Below are 15,776 nucleotides of genomic sequence, written 5' to 3'. Positions count from 1 at the left end.
TCTTCCTACACTTTTAGTTTAAAACAAAACCATTCCGAAACAGTTTCTTTTTTCTTTTTTTCGCACACCTCGACCACTGGATGGATCTAGTGCCAACAGAGGAGTAGTCTATATCTGGCGATGGGGTTCTGTGGCTTTTGGATGGAGCACACGTCTGTGCGTCCTTCTGTGTGTAGCTGGGAGAGGGTGCAGCAGCACTATCTCCTGTCAATGCAGGAATTGGGCTGTCAGTTATAGGCTTCTAAATATGGCAGGTTCCTTTATGAACTCAAAATGGAGTCTCCGGGCTTTCATCAGCATTGGATTGTACGGAGAACAATGTACCTATTCAGAAGGCAGTGCTGTGTTGCAGGGCCACTGCCACATTCCCTGCATCAGAGATGGTGAAAGACATGCTTCTTGGCGGCATAGGTTGTCTCTCTCTTATGACGATGTGCATGGGCACGCTGTAGTGCCAACTAGTAGAGATATATAAAATGAATTGCACAATTGCCAACCTTCATTTCCTGTCAGTCATTTCTGAAACGTAACCAGTAATAAATGAGTCCAGTTCACAGAGCAAGCACGGCTTACATTGATCTATCAAAGCTAAACTGAGTATAATGTTTTGCTGAAACATACTCTCAATCTCGCATGGCTCATCAAGTCGAAATGAGGTAAAACCTCAAAGTGAGGCACAGGCCCCCGTTACACCTTCTTCTTTCCATTTTGCTTCTAAGTGAACATTTGCAGGGGGCCTGTCTTCTAAATATTCCGAAATGAAAGACTATTATTTTATGCCCCGGAGAAGTTGGGCATTCAATGCATGACATTCAGGGCCCGATTCATGGATTTTCTTTCACGGTTCATAGTGACTGCACTGCTGAAAAGTGACTTTGCACTGCCGGCTCAAACCCTGATTCAAAGTCAGTGCATAGTAACTTTTTCAGTACCAAATGACTTTGCACAGCAAAAATACACTTTGCACAGTTCCATGAATCAGAGGTTGTGTCGGCAGTGCGAAGTCACTTTTCAGCAGTGCAAGGTCACATTGAACCGTGCAAAAAATTCCTTGAATCGGGCCCTTAATGCGTATCGATGTTTGAAAAATATTTTATTGCAAATCGATTAACAAGTCATTTCTACAATGTGGGATTTCCTAACACATTCAACACCATGAACTCTGTAGGTGGGAGGCTAATGTTATACACCACAGACTTCAATGCACTTTGCTTGGTCAAAATTGATCTGTTGAATTGGGACCAGAAACCCACCTAATAGATTTTCCTTCAACCAAGACATATACATTGCACATGTTTCATCGATATTAAAACCCTGTACCCTCCCGGTGTATTTCTGATGTTAATAGGCTGTTTTTCTTTTGAAGGATGTCAATCAGAAACTACAAGAAGATAACCAGGAGCTGCGGGACCTATGCTGTTTTCTGGATGATGATCGTCAAAAGGGAAAGAAAGTGTCACGCGAGTGGCAGAGACTCGGCAGGTACACATCTGGAATCATGCACAAAGAGGTTGGCTTGTATTTGCAGAAACTGAAAGATTTGGAAGTGAGGCAGGAAGATATGATCAAAGAAAATGTGGAACTGAAGGAGGTTTGTTTAATGCTGGACGAGGAGAAAAGTGGCGGAGCGGGCAGCAGGAGTTCGATAGACAGTCAAAATAGCCTCTCCCAATTAAACACTACCACAAGTACTTTCCAGCGTGATGTGGGTGATGGGAGTAGCACCTCCAGTGCTGGAAGCACAGATAGCCCGGACCATCATAAACACCACCCAAACAGTAGTCCTGATCACCTGCAGAAAACAAGGCGCGAAGGGAGTCCGGAACAGCAGAAGCACAGGAGTGGAAGCCCTGAACATCTGCACAAGCCCCGGGGTTCTGCAAGCCCCGATCAGCAGAGGCACCTGAAGGGAGCAAATCCGGAGCATCATAAAACTGTGGCCAAAGGAAGCCCAGAGTTGCAGAAGCGCATCAGCAGTAGCCCAGAAATCCTTCCAAAGCACATCCTGAGTAGCCCTGAGCATTTTCAAAAACATAGACCTGGGAGTAGTCCAGAACATCAAAAGCACAGAAGTGGCAGCCCCGAACACGTCCAGAAAAGCACGGACCACCTCCCGAAAGCAAGAGGAAGCAGCCCGGAACATCTCAAACCGCATTACGCAGGGAGCCCCGACCATCTGAAGCATCTCGGAGGGAGCAGCAGAGAAGGCACGATACGCCGACAAGTGACGGATGACATGCAGGCTCACCACAGGAGTGTGTACAATGGAATGAATGGTGGGTCCATAAGCCTACTGAAACCACACTTGCAAAGACTGCTCAAGTAGCCGTGATATACAGCTTGTGAATTGAAGGATGGTTTCACGCGTAAGGATAGAGCATGTTCCCATACTGTACAGAGCATTATCATCATTTCTCATGGGGTCGTTCAGACATGCATCTGTCCCATTCCACTGTAACACTGTTTGCATTGAGAAATATTGCTCCATTCTGATGTGTCACTTTATACATGTGAAGGCCTTGATAGGACACTGTGCTTGTTTTGATCTTTGAAAAGCGCGTTAAAATATCAGAGTTGATGTGCAGTATGGTCAAAATGCTTTTAGGTTAGTGGGTCAAAGGCATCCCATTGGCTCTTGGGGACGTACTTTACTACCAAGCGATAAGATCATCTGTTTGATTTCACGTGCCAATATTTGGAAAACTTTTGAAAGAATTAGTTAATTGAATGACATTTCAGGCATCCATCGGGTTCTGATTACGGATGACACAGGTAGTAGGAGCGGATGAAATCCTCTTCTGATTGTCACCGGCATGGCGTGGTTTCTTGAAGATGGTCTGCTGTTGCGGCTTTTGTGTATCTTTCTCAGATTTCATTTTTAATGTTGAGTGGCATAGTGAACATGTTGTAAGAAAGTAGACCTTTCCGCAGTAGTATTCCACAAAATTCTACCGAGTCCTGTATTTAAGGGCAGGATGGTTGTGGCGTTTTCAATATATTATTAATACTAAGCGCTATAACGATCGCTTTTATCAAGAGATAACTGTCCACAGTATATTTCTGCCACTGTTGGAGAGACACAGGTGTATTTTTCCGTTTTGAATAGATTGTATCCCAGGGGTATGCATCCTGCAGATGTTTCGGTCTATGGCCCCCAGGGGCCCTCTCCATTCATTATGCTGGATGGGGTTGATGGGAGTTGTACTCAAACACATCTGGAGGGCCAGAATTGTGTTCAGCCCCCTGCTGTGCATGCTGGATGGACCAAGAGGAAGACACGTTTTCATAAAGTTTCAATATTAATTAAGCATTGTGGGGCACAGTGGGGGTATTTTGGCAGTCCTCCCACACTTCCCGCATCCATTTGAAAGTCTTTCTCATTTGGAAGATAAACGCTATTTATTGTATTATATGTAGCAACGTGTGCAAGCTGAACTTAACTAATGTGGTTTAATTCAATGGTTACATCTGTTAAGGGGTTAAGATAGTTCTCTGAGGCCAGCATCAAACTGGTATATTGTTTACCCAACCTGAGATATTATTAAAGGCTTACAGCTACTATCATGATTATAGAGGCAAAACATATCTGGTCACCCTAGGGTCAACGGTTAGCGAACCAGGGCTGCTGGCATCTTCCGATATGTTAGCGACCAGTTCAAATTAATGTTCACTTCTGGGTCCACCAGTGGTTTGCTGATGTTGTTTGATGCAAAAGAGATTGTAAACATAGTGTTACACGTGTACACTGCAACAAAGACAGACTACACAGGGAACATGCTTAGTCCTGCTAGGGGAATGATACTGAATATATGTGCAAAATGTTTCTCATGTCTTCTGTAACCTTTACATTTATGCAGGAACACAACACTGGGGGAGGGGGAGAGTGTGCCCTTATTGTAACTTCAAAACACACAAACACAGTACAAGAGAAATGGTGCTCCTTAATAGTCAAGAAATATGGGCCGTCAGAATCGTCACAAGCGTGTGATGAAGACATATGTGCGTCAGTGTTGTGCTGTGTTTTCATTTGCATCCCCATCCAATGGAAGTGTCCAAACCCATTTCAGGGGAGATGGTCATAGCTGTTTGTTGAACGATCCCCAAATATACTACTGAGTAGACTACAGCTTTCAGGAAACAAGCCCAGCAACTATGCATGCTTGGTAGGAGAGTTGGTAGGCGGACTTTCCATGGCCATCGTTACGATGTTCTGTGTAAATGCAGCCGCCACGCCTTTGCTATGTTGTTTTAAACATTGAAAGGCTAGTGTAGCCCTTGACTGCCTTTTGCCCTCTGTCAAATATCGTTTTATCCACCCTGTGAATTTGCTCTATACCTTGTTCAAAAGACATCCTATATCTGTTAGTCTATTGGAGCACATCTAGTGACCACATGTCTCAAAGACGGTCCATCCAACAGCGCCAACTTGATATTAGCTGCTGTTTTGTGACGTACGTGGTGGCTTGGGTTTAACTGGACACCAATTGAGAATGTTCTCCTCTATGCTGTTGGTTTTTTGTTGGCTGTTGTGTAGTGGGACGCTTACATGGTCAATATGACATTGCCTGACAGCAGTTCACGCCCATTGAATTCTGGATTCCTGCCATTGGTCATCTTCTTATTTGAATGACTGGCAATACTATGGATCCAGAAAATCTCTGCTATTCTTCGTGCCCCAGGAGCTTTCTTTTAGTCTTGAAGCACATTCTACAAGATGGCTGCCGAAAATCTGCTCCAGTAAAGATCCTTCTGAAATGGTTGCACTGATCCCACATGGCTTTCCAATCTCCACATCCCATTACCCCTAGATGTACTTAAGCACGCTTTAATTTAAAACTCCCCCCCAAAAGCACTTGGATACTTATTTTCAACAGGGGATAAAGCAAATTATTTTATATTGTGAAACAAAGAAACACCACATTTTAAGTGTCTTTCTAGTGAGTTCTCACTGCCTAATGGGGTAAATAACTTTGACAACTGAGGCTGCAATCGACATGTTCAGAGAGTCCCACACTCTTCATAAATGACAAGGCCTCACATTGTTGCAGTTTTTTCGAGCGGGACTAGGTTGAATTGAGTAGGCCTCACAAATATATTGTACGCTTTATTTTCAAGCGCATGCTCCATCATCTTCCATTTCTCTGCGCAGCTTCTTCTGCCCTTTGGGGTTTTAGTTCATCATCACCTTTTAAATTGGCATTAGAAGGAATGTCCCTAACTCATGATCACCTATTTTTGTTGTCTTTATAGATGTTAATAAGACGGTCTATTTCTCGTTTACTGTATGATGAGGAGCGTTTTATTCAAGTTAGCAGATTGTATGGCAAACATTTGCTACATGCCGCTGTTCCTACTCAAGAATGTACTGTGGTCACATGCACTCGAATGCAGCACATGTCACATTACCATAAGTACATGAATGTCACCCCCAAGGCGCTGGCTATAGTTCAAGAAACATGTAGGTATTAGGATTCGTCTGTTTTTATCTTGTGGGTGTTCGCTTTTAGGGATCTAAGAAAGCCATTGCTTCCTTTTCTGGTAGTCTTCTGAGTTCTGGTTTGGCGCTGGAGTGGCTGGAGCTGCCAGTTTATCAGAGCAATGACCAACACGGCAGCGGAGAGGCCACTTTATGAATGGCAATGAGTTGCTTCACAAAAAGTTTTAAAATGCATATTTGACAGTTGGGACCTTGGTTAATGGTATGCACTAGGGGTAATGAAAGTCGGCAATTAGCTGTATGGCTACTTTGATAATACAAGCAACACTTATTCGCCGAGAAGTTACTCAGTCTTACCCTTGACTTAAACCTGGGAGGGGCTATTTGATGGGCACAAATACTCATATGAGTAATATTAGTCAGACATAAGTCAATACATCCTTTTAACTTCTTTGTGAATTCTACCCAGTTGTGTTTGATGCTCTCTTTGTAAGACACATGGAACACCACGATAAACTATCCAATAGTTTATGTGAGTGGAGGGAGGAGCGTTAGAGAGATGAAACCTCAGGTTTGCTTGTTTTTTATTTTGCTTTTTAAAATGAAAAACAATCGTGCATTCTCTCCAATGTTGATTTCATTTCAGATGCAGTGCAATGATTTATCGAGTTAAATGCATAAAATGCACGCCTGTCGTCTACAGTGAGTACACACAGAGCTGCAATTCTGAAGGAAGAATTGTGTTTTGCTACAACATTAGGAACAATATTTCATGCACATACATCGCTTAACATTTCTTCAATCCAAGGTACAGGCAAGACTGTTCTAAATAAGGGCTTCGAGGCAGAGCGAGAGACATGGGACCATATGGACGCAACATGATTCAAACATTTGGTGCATTATAAGCAGGCTTGAACACAGATGGGGACTTCAGTCTCCATCACATTACAAAAATCAAACCCCTCTTTTCAGTTGCCCATACTGACAAATCTGTAAAAGATTAATGGGGACACAAATTGCTAGATGCAGGGTTCCAAATAAGATAGGTACAATGTTCAAGTGGGAGTATTTTTACATCCTATGTTTTGACGTTGGGAGTAAATTAATTTTAGGGAATAAAAAAGTAAGTTTCCATTTCCATTTGGAGGTTTTCTTTTAGGCTGGTAATACTATATTTTAACTCTAAAGCTGTTACTTTTTCTCAGCTGAACTTCTGTGCACATAATAATTCATGCACAGGGAAAGATGCCTATTTCCCTTAAAGTTCCTCTTCAGATCAGGCAATAATACCATTAGACTTCCCTTCTGACATACAGATCCGTCCTGATCTGTTGGCACCACTGTTCCAAATGGATCTGTGCTCCCTGGTGTTGTGTGCTAATTTGTAGGGAGTATTTGTGTATTTTCAGGCAGCAAAAGTTCTGTTACACTATGGCAAGGACAACAAGGCTAGCACCCAAACGGCATCACACTGCATACTCTAAGCACATTCCAACCCAAAAACCTGTTTCTAGAAGTGCTAACTTCGAATCCGCAGGCTTGGCCACAGCCGTCATAGTTCAGATTGATCCAGGGAGGCCCTGAAGTACCAAGGGCTCTAAAGACTGAACATGTGATGTGCAAAGGTAGGAGGAGTCTGCATCATTTTGTGTGCCATCACATGATTAGCTCATTCTGAAAAACAAAGGAATCTTAGTTTGATACCTAAAAACTTCTGAACATGTCCCGTGTCCTAGGGAAATTAACCATTTTCAATAAAATCATAGTTGCGGTGCTGACTCCCAAATTGTTTGTTTATCCTGTAGTTTGCGTATGTGGACCAATTTTACAAAATATTTGCAATGGTGCAAGTCCAATTAACATTAGTGAAAAAAATGTCCTGGTGCATACAGCATTCTTTCAATTCATTTTTGCACAGAACAATGATTGTCTAGTTATTTGACCTAGTGCAAAAATGCATTGAATGAATGTTTTTTGCACTTAGGCAGTATTTGCCCACTTAGACCGATGAAAAGGTTCTTTAATAGAGCCCTGAAGAGCGGCCTTAAAATGAAGGTAGGATGTAAGTGCAATATACCCAACAGTTACGAATCTAGGGTGCAATCGGTCTTCTCGGCACTCACTTCTTACTTCACTTTTCTTGCTAATGAGTGGGTTGTACTTAATTGACACAGGGGTGTTATGCCGTAGGGGACATTACGTAATGATGTCGGTTCATCGATATCATGTTTAAATTCTTTCTTTCCTGGGAAGAGGATATCCACAGGGACGTTCCGGATAAACCTACGCCGGACTGCGCTCTCCCCAAGGATGAAGAACAGGCAAGGCCAGCACGAGGGGGAAAAACCCCATATTCCTTTGAATAGGACCTTCTTTGCATAACATGTGTTTCTAGTAACCAGAGGTTCTTTTTGCGGCTTGTCAGGATGTCCTGACAGTTGCCATTTGTCGGATGAAGTGGTAACTCCAGTACACAGGCGCAGTGCCATTAAACAATTGTCGGCTATAGAACCTTCCGGATTGCTGGTCAGTTGTTTTATTCTGAATGTGCCCACCATTTCAGAGAAACATATGGCAAGCTTCTGAAAAAAAAGAACGCTGACATGCGTAGCCCAGGAAGGTTTTTTTGTTTTAGCAAAGCGGTGATTGTTTAAGCTACCTTATGGCCCTCTTATGATCTTTCGTGTTGAAGGAGAACGTTAAAGTTTTTTCAGTTCTGCTTCTTGTGCCCCTTTGAGGTTCTTAATGAGCAAATGAAAAACTTCCCAATGCTGCATAGTGCCGTGATCACTCCAATGCACATGGACCATTGCAAAGCACATTACACTGTATGCTGCCCGGCAAAGGTGCAGAAGGGGACACAATGCAACACACCCCTTCTTTTGTAGGTCTGTAGATACACACAGGTATACGTAGCTATATGTACATAGGCGAACCTTTTTATATTTATACTCTTAAATACATGTACAATTATATATTTGTATTGTCTGTTTCATGTAGCAGAATGCTACCTATACAAGACTTGTGTACTTGCTATGAAATCTGTTCTTTTGATGAAATACGAGTTGTAGGTGTGTCTTTCAATGGCTTTCTATTGCTCCCAAATCGCATTTCAATTTATTCATTCATGTATATTGTTTATGTGCATTCATTTTAACTTTGAGTTATAATGGGTAGGCTGTGCAGATGCTCCCATTTTCAGATATGCATGCCCTTGTCTGTACAATGGCCTCCAATGTATAGGGCAAGGCATGGACACTCTTATCCAATTTGTCCTAATCAGTGTTCTGTTTTGTTCTGTCTGATCGGATGTAGTCCCCTAGTCCCCTATAGCCAGCCTATAAGTCTGAAGTGTTTAGCCCCTGTTTGTCTACATTCATGGCTGCCTGTGAGGGTCCCTGTTGAGTGCAGTAATCCTCATTCCCTAGGTGGCATGGGGGTAATCACAAACCTAGTACAGCATCTTGCCACTAAACCATGGGCATGTTGTTCAGAGGGAAGTGAACCCACACACTTGACCTGACTAGTTTGGTACTCAAGGCATGAGTTCTGTCCTACTGGGCTGCCCGTCACTCATACGTGGTATATCATCCCTGCAGCACTTGACTGGTTTTAAGAACATGCTAGGAACCAAGCTCTCTAGCATCATGTCGCCCATTTACTCCACGAGGTTTAATCATATGCACAAAATACAACTTGCCTACACCTAAAAGAGGAATGTTCGATGCTGAACGTTCCAAAGGATAACTAATAACAGTCGTATACTGACGGCAAAAATGCCCACAGGAGCTTGCTGGATTGGTTTAAAAACCAATTTAGCTCCGTAAAAAGTGCATCATGTCCACAAAAAAAAGTTCTTGAAGACATTTTGTCCTTTATTAGAATCCTCGTGTTTTTGGGCGGTTAGCTTTCAAAAATACCTGTTTGCAATTATCGTGAAAGATGGTGGCCAAAAATACGACTTAAAACTAAGGCAGGCTATTCATCTGCAACTTCGAAATTTGCTTTGATTTTATTGAAATCAATTAAATATTATTCGTCAAATTCAAAACGCGACTGCAAAGCACTTTTTATTTAGTCAATGCTGTTTTCTGTATATTTTTTCTTTTCTGTTGTATGTTCATGATGTTTTTTACTTTAATGGTTTTTGCTATTGTTATTCTTTTGCCTGCCTTTTTTTTACACAGTCTACAAATCAAAGAACATAATCAGATGTTATGCATTTTTAACACCGCTCTCATTTCATCATGTATCTGCATACATTACTTTGTTCGAGCTTATGATTGCTAATAGTAAACGTATATTTCATTATGATTTATTTTAAAAAACTCAAACAATTTCACAATTACTGTACGCATAAACAAAGATGTATGGTACTCCCTGATGAAGTATAATGTTAAGAGTAAATGTTCAGCAAACCTTCGAAGACAAAAATATTAATAAAAACATTTATTTTTGATTACTGTTGATTGACCTTTATTAAAAGTGAATGCATGTTCACGAATCATGTTCTACTGGTCAGGGACCTTGTGGCATGTTGCTGCGCCAAAAGGGATTATAGCTGGCTAGGAAGCCAACATTTATTTAATAGAATACTGTAGATCGAAATTGTATGTGACACTCTATAAAACATTCTATAAAAAAGGCACATTTCCTCCAGTGTCAGTTGCACACAGCTCTGTAACATGCCCTTTAGCCTTTCCTTGTCAAATCCATCTGTAAAACAAGTTCACTTTTGGAAAATGCCACTTCTGAAAAATGATTTCATAGAACATACTGCATTTGTGAGTTGACCGTGGAGACGTTTTGAGCTGGGAACACTGCAATCCAATTACTGTTTCTTTTATTTTAGCTATAGCTGGATTGGGAACCAAAAGCATCCCTTGAAAACTGTGCACAACAAGCCCCATGTAACAGAAAATGTTCTGAAGTGAATTAAGACATTGCTTTTCTCTTTGGAAGATGGAGGGTTTGCCCCCTCCGCATGGTATGTTGATCAGTCCAAACCAGGCCGCATGCAAAGCAGACTACCAGGGAATATTCCCTTATGCATGTCAATACACCACTTCTTTTTGATCACTAAGATGGAATGTCGCTGCAATCCTTGGACGTCTCTCTTGTCGTCGAGTCACATGACATTAAAGAGACTCCTTTAGTGTCCAGTGCTCCTTCGATTTAGCATGGTTGGCAAGTGACCCGGGTTTGCTTAAAGGTGCTTAGGAAGATTTGTTTAAGGTGACCATGCCACATGCTGCTGTGTATTCCATTACATGGCGGCACTGGATGAGGTTCAGGGTGAAGCATCCTAACCACAAATGACATCTGTGATTGACAAAAGTGTTGCACATGCACTCCATTCAGTGCAGTGGCACAAAGAACATAGGTGCGTTACAGGCATGAAACAGATTGCTTGTTTGTGTAGTTCATCGGTTATTTACATAGGTGTTAGACTTTCAAATGAAGTATATGGTCCGCTCTGAATTCTTTTTGCAACGTTTGGTGAGGTTTTGTCCAGGGGGGCAAAGTTATATGGAGGTCCCAAAATGTCTTTCTTTTCCATAGACTGAATGGAGATAAAATCTGCTCACACCTACAGCCCAAACCGCTGCACGGATTTTCACCAGATTTGTGGCAAGAGAGGCGGCCTGGCCCCTTTTGTAACTTTGGTGGAAATCAATCCAGTAGTTTTTGTTAAAATGACCAAAAAGTAGGTCTAAACAAATTAGTGCTATCTGGGTGCGGTCTGTGGACTCATTTCCTTGTTCGGTCTGTGTAGAGGACTCTGATTGGCTTAGAAGGCTTAGAAGGCAACTTGCTGTCTGCGGACATTGGACGTGCCCACTGATTGGATGGTGAAAAGCGTGAAGTGCGTCAGATTTTTGGAAACACCCGCCATGTTGGATTCGCGGACTTTGGCCGCTGTCCGCGGACATCGCGGTAATAACAATTATAAACAAAACATTGCACTTGTCAAACTGATCAAATAATCTCTGGGGAGGTGAGGGGTGATGAGGATGGGATGGGATTTAGCTGCAAGAAGCAAAACAAATGGGTGTTTTTCAGTGTAAAAGTCTGCAAACAGTTTGGATGTTCGTGAACAGTCCTGTGTAGTTTGCAGGCTCCTCTGCATTACAGGGTTGGTGAAAAGTTGTTCTTGGATGGCTTATAACTTTGGCACCATATAATGAAACGTCATGAAATTTCGCAATCATATTTCTGACCTAATTCCGAATGAGTTTGCAAAGTTTGGTGGGATTCTGTCAGGAGAGGGCAAAATTAGAGGGGGGGGGGGGCCAAAATAATGTAAAGGCTTATAAATGAGTTGCCATTTGACAAATCTACACAAAGGTTTACAAAAAGATTATAGATCTAGATGTAAATGTTTGCCAAAGTTTTGTGGGATTTTCTCAAGAGGGGCAAAATTAGAGGGGGCGGTCCAAAATATTGTAAAGGCTTATAAATGTGGTGCCATTTGACGAATCTACACAAAGGTTTACAAAAAGATTATAGATATAAATGTTTTCGGAAAGTCTGAATGGATTTTTCAAGTGGGGGCTAGGTTATATGACTATTGTATGTGCAAACATTTGATACTTTTGAAAAAATAAAACATGGGTGGAGATTTCTAGCAAACCTGTTTAAGGAGCATTGGCAAGGACCTGAAAGCATGGTTTTGTAAATGTGCCCGTGTTTTATTTTTTGACAAGTGTCATAATGTAGGTACAAAAAATGTCATAATGTAGGTACATAAAATAGTGATATACCTTTGGTGACTGAGGTGTAGCCTGTGTCCATGGGCAGTGGCCATATTGTCCGGGTCATGGAATAAGGTCATGATCCGGACAATATGGCTACTGGCCATGACCATGAGGGATAACACATGGGGTTAAAGTGGCCATATCCACCTGGGACTGGCTTTGTGGTAAAGTTATTCGAAATTGGGATAGGTTTGAAAGGGAAGAAAAAGTTGCTTGTGGTAATATGCACATCAAAGGGTATCCTCGAGTCTCTCTACCAGCCCAAACACAGCCCATTGACCTGTTCTTGGGTGGATGGCCCCTGGGAGAGTCTCAACCAAGTCTTTAGCTCACTGTCCCTTTCACAGAGGAGAAATATCCCTGCATATCAGTCTTTGTCCTGCCCAAGGGCAGTCCAGCACCGAAATGCTAGGCAATTCATCTCTGAACAAGAGTACCAACAGCAAACCCAGGCACGTGTTTCGGCCTAGTCGGGCCTCATCAGTGAGGTGGAGCTGTGCCTCTCTAAGAACTGCGAGCAAGTAACACATTGTGGTAATATGGTCATAGGGTTCTATCTTTGCCTTCTGCAGGCTGCCATGGAAAGGGAAGAGGGGTTCTATACAGAGCACCGCCTTCCCTTTTTATGGTGGCCATCTTGGAAAAGGATTTCCCTTCCTACAGCGGGACACCACAGGCGTCCCGCTGTAGGAAGAAAAATGCATTTTTTAGCACCCCGGGTTCCCGCTTTTGAATCCAGGGCTGCTAAGGGCCTTTATCCCCCGGGGTAGGGCCTGGAATGTAGGATAACGGTCCGGAGCCCTCGTTATTTATTTATTTATAACACGTCAAAGCCCACAGGCATCAGGGCGCACACAGACACACTTCGAGTGGGCTGATACCTTGGGCTGCCAGGCAGTTATCCCCTGTTCCCGTCTCTGGAATGGGGGATGGACACCACATTATTCCCATTAGTATAATACAAAATACTAATGGAAATGTTGGAAAAACGTATTGAGTCTATGTACGTTACTGAGAAATGTAAAGTAGATGGAGTCTATAAGATTTATGTTTTTAGTTCTATTATTTAACTGTGAAAGGTGGTTCCTAAAGGAACCTTTCTTTTTTTTGTTTTTTTTTTGAAGAAACATGCTTGCAGGAGATATTAGAACATAAGGTGGTAAGGGAAATGAGGGAAGAGGCACCAAGCACTAATATGGAGGGGCAGGTGGACAGGGCAAGATGTTGTGCGTGTGTTACTTCTAAGGTAGTGCACAGTGTTTCTCATGCTCCTTGAGTACAAAGTCAAAAGCACTTCGAAATTGCTTTCCCCTGCAGAGTGATGTGTTGCAGCATATACGGAGTACTGTTGTCTTCGAAAGACATAGATCAACATGCCTCTTTAATTGCTTGCAAGGTAGCTGGTGGGACAGTATTGGTTGAAGAAGATCATATGGAGGAAGACAGCTTACTACTTGCTAAGAAAGGAAGAATCTTTCGGAGAGCATTGTAATGGTTGAATTTGGTGTGGCGGCACATGGAGGTGGTCCCGCAGGAATAATGTCCAGCTAGTCCGCGATTGAGTACAAAGTTGCACTCAGTGCATTTCACTTTTGAAGCTTTAGCCTTTGGTACATTCCCAACAGTGGTAAATATCTGCCACACCCAGATTCTCTCTAGGTGCTAGAGGTAGGCACTTCCTTCACCTCTCTTCATTGTCTTTGGAAATACTTCGCATTTTTGTTTTGTGGGTCCTCCAGCTGGTGGTGGCTCTTGGGGAGGAGGGATGGCAACAAGATAAATAGCAGTTTTGCTACTATTCTTCCAAGTATGTGCTTTGTACTAGATTGTTAATGGATAACAAGAAAGAATAGGTGTAGGAGCTGTGGAAAGGTACATTTTGAGCTTGAAAGTTCCTAGATCAGTAGAAAATGCAGTTCCAAAGTGTCCTCGAAGCAAGGACCTGAAAGTGAAGTGCAAACACATTCATGGACACAGCATCATGCCGCACGTGAGTGCATGGTCACGTGGCACTGTCCAGAAGGTCTGCGATAACGTCAGACGTTTGTGAACGTCCACGGATGCAAAAAATGTGGAAATAGTTACAAAAGTGTATAGAAGTGTTAAAAATTATGCTAGAAGGTGGGATTTGGCAGCGTTTAAAGGGGAAACTTTGTAAATTGGACAAAAATGTTGCTATATTGGGGTATGTATGGTATTAGAAAGTTGTCGGAAAACAGCATGCACTGGTAAAAAGACATTCTCTGAAAAAACTTTGTTAAAGGGATGCTATGGTTAAGTTGCACTAGTAAAAACCTATGAAAGTCAATGAGAAAATGTTGTAAAAAAGGGACGTTATGGATAAGATGCACTAATAAAAACCTACGAAATTCAATGAAAAATCTGATGACATTTCTAATTACATTACAACAGTAACCAGCACTAAACATGTCCTTCAGCCATGGTCATTGTGCATGGCCAAATATATAGTCATGGTCTTCGGCCATGGACACTGGCCACGGCCTTCAGTCGGCCCACTGTATATTTTAAAACACTAACATGATACCAACCATAGCCGTTGGCCTCCACTAGTGGCTACGGCCTTTAGCCATGTCCTCTGTATATTATATACACTAACCAGCCACTAGCCATGGCCTTCAACACAATACTGGCCAGTGGCCACAGCCTTTGGCCATGCCCACTATATATTCTAACATATAAATGGGCCACTATCCACGGCCTTTGACCATGGCCAATGGCTACGTCATTTGAATATGGATACTGTCTATTTTAAAATAATAACATACTTCTAGCTATGGCCTTCGGTCCTGCCCACTGTAAATTGTACAACACTAACCAGCCACTAGCTATGGCCTTCAGCCATGCCCACTGTATATTATATACTCAAACCAACCGCTAGTCATGGCCCTCAACACAATACTGGCCAGTGACCACTGATGGGCACTAGCTATGGCCAGCTGCTACGGCTTTGTCCTTGCCCACTGTATATTTGAAAACAGTAACGGGACACTAAGCATTGCTTTCAGCCATGCCCACTGTATATTTTACAATGCTAACCGACCACTAGGTATGGCCTTTGGTGATGGCCAGTGACTACAGCCTTCGTCAAGGACAAATCCACGGCCTATATTGTTATTAAGATAATCAAATATGTTATTAGCTAACTCATTAATGATGGTATGTCTAATGCTATTATGGATGTAATCTGTTATATACAATGTAATTAGTGTTGTCACCACTGATGGCATCCGTGATGCGATTTGTGATGTCATTATTGTGGCCATAGGCTGCACAACAGGGGGCACAAAGTTAAGGTGGCTTTAGCTGATTTCCAGAGATTCTGTCATAATGTATTGCTCACCTTAACATCCCTGAAAAACATTTTGTTACCTTGAATTTCAAGGGTTATGTTATTCCATAGGTCCCACAACCACATTCCCACGCAAAAAAATATTTTTACAAAAAACTTTGCATACTTATATTACTTTCAAATATTTTTTACAGTTATATCTATTATTGAAGAAGAGAAAGTCATTAAAGTGCTACAGTAATTTTGCACAAATACTACACACAATGTATTT

General features: G+C 42.1%; 1 protein-coding gene across 2 annotated transcripts in view; it reads left to right on the top strand.

Moving 5' to 3' along the window:
• CCDC85A (coiled-coil domain containing 85A) overlaps positions 1-15,776 on the top strand; it is a 41,554-nt gene that overhangs the window by 18,362 nt on the left and 7,416 nt on the right. For both annotated transcript variants that reach the window (XM_069608053.1, XM_069608054.1), the window contains exon 2: positions 1,367-2,276. In XM_069608053.1, coding sequence (XP_069464154.1) covers positions 1,367-2,276 — 910 coding nt within the window. The remainder of the gene's footprint in view (positions 1-1,366; positions 2,277-15,776) is intronic.

Source organism: Ambystoma mexicanum, chromosome 4q (genome assembly GCF_040938575.1).
Source record: "Ambystoma mexicanum isolate Mex_15411 chromosome 4q, UKY_AmexF1_1, whole genome shotgun sequence".
Classification (NCBI taxonomy): domain Eukaryota; kingdom Metazoa; phylum Chordata; class Amphibia; order Caudata; family Ambystomatidae; genus Ambystoma; species Ambystoma mexicanum.
Note: the sequence above shows the minus strand (reverse complement) of the source record. Positions and strands in the feature narration are given on the sequence as shown.